Source organism: Molothrus ater, chromosome 3 (genome assembly GCF_012460135.2).
Source record: "Molothrus ater isolate BHLD 08-10-18 breed brown headed cowbird chromosome 3, BPBGC_Mater_1.1, whole genome shotgun sequence".
Classification (NCBI taxonomy): Eukaryota; Metazoa; Chordata; class Aves; order Passeriformes; family Icteridae; genus Molothrus; species Molothrus ater.
The window spans coordinates 108,341,397-108,356,715 of NC_050480.2; the positions used below are offsets into that span (position 1 = coordinate 108,341,397).

General features: G+C 42.4%; 1 protein-coding gene across 7 annotated transcripts in view; it reads right to left on the reverse strand.

The window, feature by feature from the left end:
* Positions 1–15,319, reverse strand: part of RUNX2 (RUNX family transcription factor 2) — a 158,115-nt gene that overhangs the window by 65,890 nt on the left and 76,906 nt on the right. For 3 of the 7 annotated variants that reach the window (XM_036380724.2, XM_036380723.2, XM_036380721.2), the window contains one exon: positions 2,338–3,140. The exons of the other annotated variants lie outside the window; for them this stretch is intronic. In XM_036380724.2, the coding sequence (XP_036236617.1) occupies positions 2,662–3,140 (479 nt within the window). In that variant the 3' untranslated portion in view covers positions 2,338–2,661. Of the gene's footprint in view, positions 1–2,337; positions 3,141–15,319 lie in introns of those variants that run through there. 7 annotated transcript variants of the gene reach the window in all.

Genomic DNA, 15,319 nt, shown 5'->3' on the forward strand with positions numbered 1-15,319 from the left:
GCTTGCACTGGCAGTACATCTCTTTTTCTCTTGCTTACTAAACAAAAAACAAAACTGAAATGTGTAACCAGACACTGGTTTTTTAAGTGCTGCTGAGACTAACAAACGTTACTTTACAGTTACAAATAAATGGACAGTGGTATGCTTCAAGCTACCACAAACCAACAATAAATAGAATCAATTACAGCTTCCATCTTTGAAGGAAAACTAAGTATTAGAAGAAAAACAAAGTGTCTTACTTATACTTTAAGCATACTTGGTATACAACCTTTAGAAGGCAAAGACTTTATTAATTTATTATTTTTAAGAGCACGTCATCACGCAGATTGGAGGGCTGTACCATGCTAAGGGCAGCTCGTTAACAGCTTCGCTGCTAACGAGCAGTGGTGGTGGTATCCGGCTCTGTGTGGCTGTGCCCAATGTCGATTTGCTGCCATACTTTGGAGGTAGCCAAAGATCACCCAAGGAACAGCTTGGAGGAGGCTGTGGGCAGCGGTGACTGAGGCAGTGGAAGGAGGGAGCTTTGGCCAAGCCCACTGGCACGTGCTGAACATCCCACTAAGCCAGGCTTAACACCTGCCTGGGGAGAGCGTGGGGAGGATGACTCAGCTCCCACCACGTCCAGCCAATGCCATGTCACCTCCCTGCATGCCATGGCAGCCCTGGGCTGGGCAAAACTGGGGCTTCTCTGTGGGGTAGCTTGGCCACAGACAGGTTGGGGTTTGGGTGCTGCTTGTACCACTCCTGGTAGCCCCAGGGTGGCTTTGAGGGTGAGTTTGTGTCTTCTGTGTGGACAGAGGTGAGTATTGCTGCCCTCGTGCTTGTCCCTCTAACACGGCAACAGCCACATGAGCTTCGGAGCCACCACAGCATCTGCACGGCTCCCGCATTTAATGCTAATGGGTGGTGACTCGCTACCAGGCAGTTTCTGTCTCAAGTTTGAAAACTTTTAATTCCACCGAGTGGGCTGAAATTGCAAGGGGAGGGGAAAATGTTTCACCATTTCTCCCTTAATCCCACTTCTGAGATATTCAACAATTCATCATTTGCAAAATACGAGCTTTGAAACGGTTTTGATTTTTCTTTGGGAAAAAAAAAAAACAACCCTGTCGAAATCCAAATTTTGCTGTCAAAATAGACCATTTTAAATATGAATCTTTTCAAATTTTGAAGTTCTGAGAAAAAATCCTTGGAGAAGAAAAAATTAGGGGAAGGGTGGAAAATGTTTCATCCTTCCTACCATTTTTCCAGTGTCTCCACAACTACTGATTAAAAGGCAAGACTGTGTTGAAGGCAACCAGACAGCTAATAAAAATATTTTAAACACAATATTTCCTTCATAAGTTATATAAAAAGATCCTGCATCCCAAATCATTTGATGTGGATGCATTTAGGTTGGGTTTGTTGTTTTTAAGTCACATTGTAAACTGGTTCACACTGGAACTGCTTTTCAGAGTTGGGTAAAGGTCTGAGGTTTACACTATTGCAGAAATGTAATAAAAAAAAACTAAACAAAACAAAAAACACTTTTAGAGACCGAAGTCAATATATCATTACATTAAGAAACGTTTAAAGGGTCCAGATGTCATTAAATAATTATAAATATTCTTTTAAACTTAAATGATGATTCATGTTAGCAAACAACCTCAAATTTTACACATTTATAATTTAAAAAAAAAATAAAAAAGAACATAGCCGAACACAAATACTATGTATACCATTTTGGCTCTAGTAATATATATTGCCATTTTCATATTTTGCATAAGTAATAACATTTTGGTTTTTGTTTTTCAAGGTTTTGGTTATTATTTTTGGTTTTTGGCTAATCGAAGGCAAAATGAACAGATACAAAAGCAAAAAGGAAACCCCGATGTTGGCTCACCTAACTTGAAAACTCATTCTCTTTAGGTACCCAAAAACAAACCAAGAAAGCAATGAACACAGAAATTCCAACCGTTATCCGCAGCAAGGCTCGGACAGAGTTTTTTGGGACAGCTGTTTTCGTCTGAATGGATCATAGCAAAATGGAAGCAACTTGCTCTTTGCTTTCCTTTTTATGTGCACCAATACAAACCAGGTGAATTGCACTACAGGTGTGGAGAGGGTCCCATACGTTGTATGATTGCAACTGTATCTGGAGTTCATGGTTAGTTTTGGTTTTCTATTACAATAAAAGGGAATGCAGCCTTTGCCTTGCATCACCATGCTTCTCCTGATAGCCGGGGAGTCCATTCTCTCCTTGTTGGCAAAAGTACTCACTAGTTATTACAAAACTCTAGGGGAAAAAAATTAGAAGGAAAAGTTCCAAAAAAAAAAAGAAAAAAAAAAGGAGGGGGTGATTGTGTGTGTGTGTTGTGTGTGTGTGTGTAGAAAGTACATTTTAAATATAAAACAAGGTAAAATGCTTCCAAGGGGGGAAAAAAGAAAATATGTGCTTTGATTCACATAATCTGAAACATGGGTTGTGGTATGTTGGTAACTCTTGTGTTATTTATGGCCATTATCATCCCATCTACACAGTTGCACATATTGGTAAAATCTGTTTTAAAAAAAAAAAGAAACAAAAAACAGGCACTTCGTAGTTAGTCGACCGTTTGGTGGTTTGGTGGATTTTTTTTTTTTTTTTGGCTTGCGGAGGTCGGGCCGGCTACAGAAGAAATCTCAGTACGGCCTCCAAACGGACTCATCCATCCTGCCACTAGAATTCAAGACGGTTGGGGAGCTGCTGTGGCTGCCATCCGCCTCCACCCCGTCACTCTGGGTGGGCAAGTTAGGGTTTAGCAGTGTGCTGCCGTTGGACGTGGTGGTGCACGGCGGGAGCATCCTGGAAGGGGAGCGGTCCCCTCCCGGCACCATGGGGAACTGGTATGATCCTGACGAAGTGCCATAGTAGAGATATGGAGTGCTGCTGGTCTGGAAAGGTCCACTTTGGTTTTGGGAAGAGCCGGGGTAGGGTGGTGGTAGGTAGGTGTGGTAGTGAGTGGTTGCGGACATACCCAGTGACATGCCTGAGGTGACTGGCGGTGTATAGGTAAAGGTGGCTGGATAGTGCATTCGTGGGTTGGAGAAGCGGCTCTCAGTGAGGGATGAAATGCTTGTGAACTGCCTGGGATCTGAAAATGGGCCCAGCTCTGAAGCACCTAAAAAATTATAACAAAAGATGGGGGAAAACAATTCTGTAAATACCATTTTTTGTATCACGTGATGATAGAATTTTATTTTTCTAAGATAACCCACTTCTTTTGGCCCCCAAGAGAACAGCAGATCATATCAAGCAACACATTGCAAGGAACAGAGTCATACATCTGTCTTCTGGAAGTGCTGGGCCAAACTCATCCCTGGTCTAACTCCACTGATGCCAATGGAGGGAGCAGCATTGCCAACCTGAAGTGCTCAAAGGTCATGAGTCAGGTTGAAGAAAAAAAAAAAAATCTCAAAAAATCAAGAGATTGAAAAAGAGCCAAAAAAGAAAGGGGACAAAAATTTTCTAAAATCTAGAGATTAAAAAAGAGTCAAAAAAGAAAGGTGGACTTGGAGTTGATTTGCCTTCTGGTTTCAGAGTTTTGAAGGTCATGTGTCTCTGTTTTTTTGCTTGAACCTCTTGAGAAACTCAGGTCTGGTTGCACACGAAAGCTGAGATTCCCACCTCAGCACAGGCTGTCAGGAGCTGGGATTTCCAGAAAAGCAGAAATCACTTTGCAACTTGTAGTAAAGCTACAAGAGCTGGCAACGCCAAGTTAACTGCACCACTGACACCAGGAGAGTTACACTGGGGGTGACTAAGACCCACTTCTTGCCTTAAATCAATTTATTTAGGTGAGAATCTGCTCAGCTGCTTCCTTTGGCTAAAAATCAGTTTGCTGCATCCGAAGGATGGACAAGGCCATTAAGCTGATAGAAAAAATGCAGATTTTACTCTTCAGAGAAGTTGATGGAAAATTACAAGCCCAACACTCTTTTTTGCCATTGAAAAAAAATTTGTTTTCGTATGTTGTCTCTGCAGTCTGGTTGAAAAAAAAAAGACCACACAGTTTATGACTACTGTGAACGTCTGGATGGTAACGCTGTGAATTGGAGTCTAACGCAAAACAGGGATGGGTAAACTCATTTTGCCTAATTTCTAATCCCACATCAAACACCCAAAGCTTTGGAGCAGAACTGGAAAGCAAACGTTAGCTTGGTGATGTGCTTAGGAGATTGTGGGATGGACAGGAGCAGAAGACAAAGATGGTGAAAGCTCGTACTGAGAGCCAGAAGAGTGGAAAACAAAGAGGGTGTGGGAAAAGGATAGGGGGAAAGAGGGAAAGCCTAATGAGGAAGTACAGAGCAGGAGGAGGCAAATGCAATGGCCAGTATGCAGCAGACACATACATTTATAGAGAGCTGAAAAGAGCAGGGTGTAAATAAAGGGGGAAAATTATGAAATCAAATGGACCCTTCCTGCACTTCCTGCTGACACTCCTACAGCTTTAGAGCCCTCGAGATCCAAGGGTTCACTCACTTCTTTGTCAGTCTGCTGAACTTGACTTAACTAAAAGGAAAATATGGCATCTTCTAGATGCCAAACTGATGTGCTAAACAGTGAAATGTTCTGTATATCCTCAGTTTAAGATGAAGCAATGATTTTCCTTGTAGACTGACATTGCTTTGTAAAAGAAAGGTCTTTCCAGCCCTTCTGTTCCTGGTCCACTCTGCTGCAAGCAACAGACCCCATAGCCTCTGCCACCCTGTGTGGCACATTTTAGAATTTAGATCACTATTCTGGCCTGTTCTCCCAGCTCAGTGAACCCATGCCTACAGTGATATCTAAAAGCAGCAGTGGGGCAAAGCTCAGGCACAGTTTGGGTTCAGGCTGGAGGACCTGGCCCACAGCCAGCCAAGCCTCCAAATCAGCCTGAAACCTGGGGATTATAATCCTCCATCTCTAACAATATTAAGCACAGAACTATAAGTGGGCAGTAAAAGCCCATTCCAAACTCTGATGACAATGTGATTACTATTATCTTTATCTGGGGCTGATCAGTGACCTGTGGGTGAATGGGTCTGTCTCCATCATCAACCCCTCCAACCACAGCTCCCTGGAATGTAATATAACTTGTACCTTTACAGCAAACACTTTACTACTTGATGCAACTTCTTTCGTTCCCAACTGCAAACAATAGCCAGAGGCAATACCACCCAGATTCAAAGCTGTAATTTTGGAACACTATCCTTTATATTGTGAACAGGTCTGATACGTATCTGGAAATATAAGGTTAGAACATAATTTTTCCAGCTGCTCAAAATACTGAGTTTCAATCTGCTACTGCTTATTCTCTTTTCTCTTTTTTTTTTAATTTTTATTTATTGTTATTGCAATTCTCCCAGCAGTTGCTCTTGGTTTACCCTGATAGAAGCTAAACAAGGCTTTTACAATCAAAGGTGGAATTGGTATGAGTCTAAGGGTGTAGAAGAGCATTGGTATTTTTGGTTTCTTTGCAACCAATACTCTTTTTTTTCTTAATACAAAGGTCACCACACAGTTTTACACATTAAAAGGCAATCTTCCTTTCAGAGCTAGATCCAAATATTATCTGCATGGTGCTGCCAAGAGATTATGTCTGTGTGGAATGACTGGGAATGTGCACACCACACCTAGGCATTTCAAATGTGGGGCTGCAGACCTCCTTATGTACCCTAGTAAATCCACACTTGTTTGTTTTTACTGTTGCTTGTAAAGCACAATCGTATTTACCCAGAGGCCAAACAACCATAACCCTGTCTTATCTCACTCATGGCTGTGTCTGCACAGCTCCTGCATACTCACTTCTCCAACTCCCCTTTTGCCCAAGTGTCTTTTGCTGTCTCCATATTTCCCTGCACAGGGCTGCGATTTGTTCCCAGCCTTATTGTATCTCCATTATGTAAAATCATTTTTAAAGATCAGAAAGAGTTCTCTGTTTTAAAGTCTCATTTCTAAGGGAAACTTACTAAAAAGTCAGCTCTAAACCTCAGCTTCTTGCCATCCTAACTGCTGTTCCATCTTGCTGATGCATTTTCACTCTCCTCCTCCTCTTTTCTCTGTGCTACCTCCTTATGTTAAGGTTGATTTTGGTTTGAACTTGGAAACCCCAGATTCCTATTCATTTATACATGTTAAGCTCTTTGCTGGGCTGGGAAGAGAAGTAGTTCTACTGGGTATGGCACCCATCTTTGTAAATCTAGCTGTGCACAGTGACGTGGATCAGCAAGATAGTAACATGACAGTGCAAGTATATAATTCATAATATAACTATAATATTATAATAATTTATTTATTCCTCTCCCCAGGAGGATTAAAATTCTATGCTAATTTTTCCTTTGTCAGATCAAGAAAACCATTTGCATCTGTGAATTCCCACTCTCGTGATAGCTTGCACTAAATGGGTGAAGCACAGACTCTCTGCTCTACATCATGGGCACCACATTGCAAAACAACACTTGTATGAAGAAAATAGACTTTATTTTGTGCCACCAGAAAGAGGGACACATCGAAGAGCACAGCAACTGATCTTCTAAACAGCCTCATCAGCTGACTGGGCTTAACAATAACAAAAAAAAAAAATAGAAAAAGGTGTATTTTTGAAAAAAAACCTAAACATTTTACATCTGAATGAGTCCAGGTTAAACTATTTTTAAATCTTCCAGCCTGATTCCTTCCTAACATAGCCTGGCACTCCAGTTTTCTGAGAGCTAAATGTTTAGAACAGAAAAGTGGTCATGTTAATATGCCAATATATATGCTAACATCCCAGATTCAAGAATACTGCTCCAGTGTGTTTCATATTTAGAATAAGAACAATTAAAATTCCATGTGGCTTCACTTATTTTGATGCAGAAGCCTCATTAAAAACCCTAGACCTGGGCATTTGCCAGCAGCCAGCTCAAACTGTTTTGTGTTTGCGCTTAAAACCCAATTTTACCTGTTGCAGCTCTGCAGCTCCACCATTCACAGCTGCATGTTTGCCAAGGTCATTTTTCTTTTGCAGTTTACAGATGCAAGCTAATGCAAATTAATGCTCAGGTCTCAATTAATAAGCTGCGCTTGTGGTTTGCAGAAAATCAGGCAACAAATTTCTGTCAGGTTTACAGCACTTTGGTCAATCATTCCCAATTTTTAAAGATCATAATGTACTGAGGACAGATTAACTCCTTGTAGGTACAGCCAGCTGACATCTACTTTAAAGACTTACAGGATATTTTTATAACTTAAAAATATTACAATTTGTTTTGTTATTTAATGCTATAAATGGTCACTAACAAGAAAAAAGTCCCCTTGAGTTATTTCACGTTTCATAGGGAAATTTCTAGCTCATCAAGTCAATGCAGAATCTTTCGATGCATGAAACCAGAGTAATGCTGTATTCACTGAACAGTCTGTCTTGAGGAAATTCAGCAACATATAGTTAAATTTATTTACCAGTAGCTAAATGATTCCCTTGTGTTTCAGGGAACTTCAGTGTTAAGACATTTGCTGAAGTCGAAACTAGGTTTTGTGGGGTTTTGTTCAACAGTTCAATTCAGGCTGGGACATTGTACTAATTGACCTATTAAAATAGTTTTTTCCTTCCCAACATCTACGTCTCTGAATTATAAGCACAGCCTGGATTACTTACAGCTGATAATATCGCCTTGGATGAAACATGCCACACACTTCACATGATGAGACGATTTCAGTCTCTTACAGCTTTGCCAAACTTTAAATGTTCTGGTTGAAATTGTCCATGCTGGGCGTCTGTCTCAGGCTAAATTTTGATTTATGCATTTATTTGTTTTTAAAATTTCAGCTGAAACTCTTCTGCTGGGAAAAATACATTGTTTTACCAATCTTAAACTCTGAGGAGCCTTCCTTTGAAAAGCTGTACCAGTTCCATGCTTTGAAGTAAGGACTTGAACTTTGGAATAGGAGTGGCTTTTGTGTGAGAGATGTTGTCATGAAAATCCAGCCAAATATGAACAAATCATAAGCACTCTGACTAAAAATGGGCAGAAAAGTCTGTGCCCCTACAAAGACACTTGTCTAGAGACTGGAATGAAATCCAGGAGTCACAAGTCCTAGCATTTTTTCTGCAAACATTGCTGAAACACAGGGACATTGCCACCTGTCCCCATGCCAGCCTAAAAAGGATCAGTCCATCGATGGCTCCATTCTTTGGGATGGCAGACCCTGAGTGAAAGGAGACCACGTGGGTGTTCCTATAACATTGCAAAGTAAAATTTGGGAAGGTGGGGTTACTTGGCGTTTGTTTTTTTTTAGAAATCTGAGAAACTATAAACATAACCAGAGGCAAACAAAGAGATATTATTAAGGTTACCATGTGAAGAGTGAGAAACTTTGGAAACACCAGCATTCAAGTTACTTCTCCAAATGCACTATGACAAAGCATTCAGCTACACAAGATGATATTCCTTTCTCATTAACCTGCCCAAGCTGGCCACCTCTGGAGATGCATCTGAGCTGAAGATAAGAGAAGACCATTGTCTATATATTCCCTAGATGCACTGCTCCAAGAAATCAGAAGGGGTGAAGTGAACAAAGTGAGAGAGACCCAATTATTTCCTGAGTTAACTGGATTTTATATGTTTCTGCCACATGGCTCCTACATGACTCAGTTGAAATGTCTCCAAATCCCATTTTCACTTCCCTCATTTTCTGTGTGCAGCTAAGATGTTGGCTTCTGATTTGCACGTGTGCTAAACATTCCCAGCTGCAGCTGAAGCCAAGGGGATCACAGGTCTGAACTCAAGGACACAGACAGAACTGAAATTGTGCTGTAGGTGACACACAGAGGGTGCACTGAACGACACGAGACCTTAAGTCTCATTTCTCTTTCTAAAGAGGGTTATTTTTTTCTTGGGAATATTGCACTGCAGTGAACTGTATACAAATGCTATGGCAGAAATATTAGAGCAAAGCCAAGCAAGAAATTAAGGATTCCTTCTTCAGAACAGCACTTAATGCTCTGCAATAAGCAAGGCCTGAGGAAATGCAAAGAACAAGAAGCAAACAAAATATTGAAGAGCTGCTCATTAAGTTAGCACTGTCCATCCTGTGCACTGAATGAGACAGGAATCCCGTGGGAAAAGTATCATGTGATCCTGTAATTAAAATTTGTAATATAATGCATAAGCAGAACGAGACTGATTTAAAGTTGCACAGGCAATGTAAGTACTGCGATTTTCTAATTTCTGAGCTCCTGGTTTTGCCAGTCTGAAGGATTCTTTGCAGTGTGTTTTAATGGGGGAGTGATTATTTTCCATCTGGATCTCTTTGGATTTTCTCCCAGCATCCTTCTTTATCAGGGGGACAGTGTTACTTTTTGTTAAATTCTTGTTCCCTGTTATAAGGGAACAAGACTAACACTTATTAGCAGACAAACTCTGCTAATAAGTGTTTATTGAATCACACACAGCATCATCTTCCTGCTTTCTTCCAGGCAAGCCTCTGTCTCTCCAAAGCTGCTGTACCACCTTCCCTCTGGAAAAATGGAGCTTGGGACTGCAATTCCCAGGGATCCTACAGGGATCCTACAGAAGATACAGGGATACTTCCTCCTGTATCTTCTCCTTGCTGTAGCTGTTAGGTCCTGATCTCACAAACCTACACTGGTGCTCAGCTTCGTGCAGGAGCTCAGGGACATTCCTCCCACACATCCAGCAGCAAGTGTCGACATGCTGGGAGGGCAAGGCCCATGCAGCACCACAGAAATGATGCACCGGGCTTCTCCCTCCCTGGTTTGCTTTCCGGAGGAGCCCGTGTCATCTGGATTTTTTGAACCATTTATCATAGGAAATGATATGTTTTTAAATGCTCTTTTCCCTCCCTTTAGTTCAGGAGAAAAGAAAGTAAAAAGGCATTTGACATTTTTTTTTCTCAATTTCCTCCCCCCCTCCAGGTCACCCCAGAAAGTTCTCCTGGCAAACAATAGCAGCAGAAAAGGTGTGAACTGCCCCCCCTCCTCTTTTCTTCACCTCAACAAGGTGTTAACTTCAAGGCCTAGTTGGGACCATTTAAACTGCAACATTATTAAGCACAGCAGCCTCACAAAAGTCAGAGGGAGGAAGGAACGCTTTAACCCTTTCAGAGCCTCACACACAGCAGGCAAGACCCTAATTCCAGTGCATCCCTTCTCACAGTCCCTCAGTACCCCTGTTCACACAGTAAACTGCACACTGGTGCCTCCTGGTATTTAGGTAACAGGTCTTTGGCACCTAAAATACCACAGATTAATTTGCAGATAGATGTTTTCATTGAATTTATGGTGCTGCACCTAAGCCCTTTGCTGGGAGAAACACCCCATAAATAACATAGTTAGTAGTGGCCATTAAAGTACCACTCGTGCAAATAAAGGAGAGCGTTTCTCAAACAGAGATGTTATATTGCTTAACACCAAAATTGGAGTTTCTCTGCATTTCTTCAGCCGGGGCTCTGTCATTACCTGTCCTGCTCCCTCAATAGCACTTTTCTGCTGGATGAAGTTGCTTTCCTCAAGGCACTGAGGTCTTGCTGGGTGACATTAAGCACTGAAACACAGGTGGCTGCTCTCTGCACTCCCAGAGATAGCTCATCTAAAATTTAAGGAACATTAATAGGTAGAAAAATGTAACAACCAACCCCTCTTATATAGACTGTTTGGGGCAGAAATGAAGCTGTGGAAGCTTCAGCCACCACCATCTCATTTATAGATGTTGCCTCACTTATACATGATTTATAAACCTTCCTAATGAGAACCACAGGAGGGGGACAAATGGTCACATTACAGAAATAGATTCTGGGTTGGTGGTTATGACCTGTGGATGCCTGTTGACCTGGTGTGATGGAGAGCCTCTTAACTTCTCAGCCTTTGCTATCTCATCTCAGTGGCTCCAGTCTGGAGCTGTCACGGGTGATTTGGGTGCAAAGGAACTGGCAGTGTATCTAAAGCCCCCTGCTTGTTTAAAGTCTCAGGCCATCTACGGGCTGCACTGGAACCAAAGAGTAAATAAAGTTTCCTGGAAATAAGTCCAGGAGCTCTGCAGCACTGCGTGGCACAAACACGCAGCACATGAGAGCGCAGTGCTCTACGCTCACTCTTCCCCAGCTTCTCCTGCCTGAATTTCAGTCACCGCTTTTCGCCAGCCGAAAGGCATCAGCAGGAGCACTTGAGGCTTTTCTTGGAGAGCAACCTCAGAGTGTTGTATACAGCAAGGGGGTGAAACCACAGGGCTGTGGAGCAGGCACGGCGATGGAGAGCAGCGGGACAGGAATCCTGAGTAAATCCAGTGAATGGGAAGATAATATACATCATGGCTCACAGGCTACTTTATTCCTTCTTTTTATTTTTTTTTCTTCTTTTCAGAAAAATGTGCCTTTAACTGTCCAGTATAAATATTTGTTTCCAATGTTGTCATGAATTGTACTTTTCCACTGCATGCTACTAACTCAGAAATACCATCTGATCCTCAAGCAGACACAAAGGAACTATGTTTTGCAGGGACAGGGAAGGGGGGGAAGCTCTTGGCATTGCTCTGTTATTTCACCCTTTAAACCCCTCCTTTTCCCTCCCCATCCAAATTTTCCTTTTGCATCTTATTTGACTAATGGACATCTCTCCCGAGGACTGAGGATTCCTTGCTGCTTCTTGATTAAGAGTTTTTAAGAAGCCGTGAAGGAAGATATTTGAAACTGGATCTACTGTAGGATAGGAGCCAGCACACAGGACACCGTGTCTTTCAGAGAGGGCCACACACAGTGCCACTCCAGTCATATGACTTCTCTGTCACATCCTGAAGCCATTTCCAGCTCGTGTGCGAGTTTGTACTCCCATTTAGAAAAGGATGGGATATATTGGGAACACACATATGGAAACACTTTCAGGGAATCAGTTTCCATGAAATCCATAATAAGCCAAGTGGCTTCAGATGTGGCAGTGTGCCTCAGATTAGCCAAAAAAAAAAAAAAAGAGGAAAAAAAAGAAGGAAAATTCTTCCCTTTCAGTCCTTACAGTCCTTATTTCAGTTTCAAGGGGGGGGGGGGGAGGAAGAAAATTAAAACCAACTAATGACTTATGGCTACCAAAACAGGGAGTCACAAAATAATACAACTAACAAGAGCACTCCTCCTCCCCCAAATAAGGACACTACTATCAGCATTCCTGCAGCTCCCAAAAAGCTCTCCTGACATCTGCCAAGCTCACATGGGGTCAGCAGAGCCATGGTCCTGCCTGTGCCAGCCTGCATGGGTTGGGCAGGTGCCCACTGTCTGGTAACCTGTGGGAGCAATTTTTTCCTTCCCTTACAAATTTTCCGTCCTTTTCTTTCCTTCCTGCCCTTCCAAAAGCTACAACTCAGTGATAAACTGTCCATTAAGTTAATCTCCTGGAAAATGCCGGATTCAGGAGAGGATATGCCATGGATGGGGTTGGCTGTACCCGAGCCATACTAAAAGCAGGGTTTATTGTGGGATGGTGTATTTGGTTTACCAGGCAGGGGGTGGATATCACCTGCCTGCTGTCCTTGGAGCCAAAGCTCAAAAGCAACTGCCAGGTGCCCTCACTGATGGGTACCAGAGAGCAGAAAAATCCCAAACAGCACAGAAAAGGACTGGAGGCCACATCAGTGCCAGGCAGGAGGGAAGGACCCAGCTCATCCAAGCTACTGTGGAATAATTGCACGGCTGAGGAAGTGGGAAGAAGCACAGATCAAGTGGCAGGAGTTCAAATGGGAACTGGAGAGATGCTACGTGCATCTCTGCAACAGATACCCGCCTTTTTATCACGAGAAAATAACCAGGAATTTGGCTGCTAATTGGGGCCGTATCCTACAAACCCTACTTTTCCTGACAAACAAATGACTCCACAAATAGTCCCTCTGTTTCCAATAGGGTTATTTGTGGTGGGAGGGACCACCCAACATGTGAGGATCAGGCCCTTCATTCGCTCACTTCAAACTTCCACAGCCAAATGTGAACACAAAAAAAATACCCACAAACTGCAAAGGCTTTTCCTCACTGCTGCTAGAAAAGCCCTGGACTAGGATGGCTGTGGAAAGGTCTCGTGTGCTATTAATATGATGCTCTTCCTGGCTTCCGCTGCCGAAACGGGGATTTGCCATTTGTTTCTCAGGCTGGTTCTTTCCACTCAAGCCCCAGCACAGTAACTAACTGAAAACTTCTGCATCAAGGAGAAGGTCTCTTTTAAAGTTTGGCTTGGCTTTGCTTTCAAAGAGTTGTCTGTATATTTTAGAATATGTAGAACTTGCCTTTGATTTAAACCTCGCTCTTAACAATAGACAAGAGACGATTTCTCTACTGAACGATTTAAACAAAAACAAACATATTTTGGTTACTCGGCCTTGTTTCTCAAAATGCTCTGTTTTCTTTTTTTTTCCCAGAGAAAAATCAAACCCTACAAATGGTTACACTTCTGGCCAAAAAAACTTAAATTCACAAATGCACAAATGTAGATAATTCTTGTTGGTTTTTTTTTTTTTTTTCCCTGAACAATATCATACACAGAGAAAGAAGAGCACCTCCCCAGCCCCCAGACATCCATAAAACACGAAACCCCCTCATCTAAACAATTAAAACCATACTTTTCTCCTCCAAAATAACTTCTGCCTTCAAAGGGCTTTTTCAGCCTCGGTCCCTGTCCACAAGCAGGGCCATGATGTTGATTTCTGATCCTCCCCAGCACGCAGTCCCGTGTCCCCAGAGGGAGAGCAGCCGCCCCTGGTCCTGCGGAGGCAGCGGAAGGCGGCTGCCTGTGCTGGGAGCCGGGGCTGTGCAGGGGCAGCTGCTCCGAGGGGATGAGGGCAGTGAGCCCACGGGACTTCTGGCTACTGGAGAAAGGAGAGGGGAGATACCAGGGAGGCATTTCCATCTTAGGTTGAGGATTTTAGCAGCAGGCGCAATAATGCCGTTGGAGTGAAAACAGTGGAAAATAACCCAGTGACGGCCAGAGTTTTTTCCCTTACGGTGAGAATACATTTCCCCCAAGTAACACAAACAGTAGTGACATTGGGCCCTGTGATGAAATGGTCAAACACGTCAGCGTGACTCAAGACTCACCAGCCAAGGAAATTTCAGGAGGCTCAGGGTGAGAGGGAGCCCTGTGGGGAAAGCCATAGGTGAGCACCAAGCTGAATCCTGCTTCCATGTCATGGGGCAGAGTGAGAACAGCTCGGGGATGACAACCTTGGCAGGGCAGGAGCAAAGCTGTGGCTCTATAGCCACAGAGCAGGACTTGCAGGACCATCACCATGAGCTTCAGGAAGATGGAGAAAAACCTTGCACACAACTGCTGGTCTTTTTTTGCTGGAGCTGCCGCTCTCATAGCTAAGAGTCAAAAATACTGAGCTGTGTAAAGATCTACAGAGGTTTCAGTCCATGGCTTTAGGCACTCAGTGCCTGTTTAGAGACCAAGCTGCCACAAAATTCAGCAGAACACAGCTAAACATAGCTGTACAGAAGGGCTAGAGGCACTGTATCCCTTCTTATGTTCACTTTAACAACATACAATTTTCAATCTCATTTAATAAAAGCTGTGTAAATCCCTCTGTATATTTTTTTCATTCCTTTCAGACCTAACCTGAGCTTCCTATTAAATTAAGGTGAAATACTGTAAGCAAAGTTTCAATCCATTATAAGATGGTCTACACAGCATCTCCATTCATCAGCTGAGCTGAAGCTTAAACCAGTCCAACTATGAATACCTCTAAATAAATGCTTCTTCTCCATAGTGTAAAGTCTGAATATGGGTTTTATCCTCCCAGGAAGGTAGTGATGAGAAAAAGAAACAGACTTGAGTCTGTAACAGCTCACACCATAAACATGCTCGAGGCTGTTTGATGTACAGCCCCTTAGGCTATACCACTAGCAGCTCTTTAGACCATCAGTAGAGATTTATCTCAGATATGGTATCTTGGATTTTAAGTTTAGATCAGCACTAGTGATTGGGAATAAATAGAAAGCCCACTTAACCATTACAGCTGTTACACGGGAAAATGTGATACAATGCTTTCTGGCTTTTGCTATTGATTTATTTTGTGAATTTGGGCAAATAATTTAATCTTTCCTGTGTAAATTTTGCTTACTATACAATGTATATTTCAATACTTCATATTAGCCAAATGACAAAAGTTAGTAATACAGTTTAGAAAATACTATGAAATCCTTTGCTGGAAAATGTTGTAAAGTTACAAAGATTAAAGGTAAAACCCAACAGACATTTTTTATAAGCTCTTCAATAGGTGAAGACACAAAAAAATTGGAGGTCAGACAGAGCAAAGAGAACTTGACTTGAAATAAAATTTCATAGGCAAT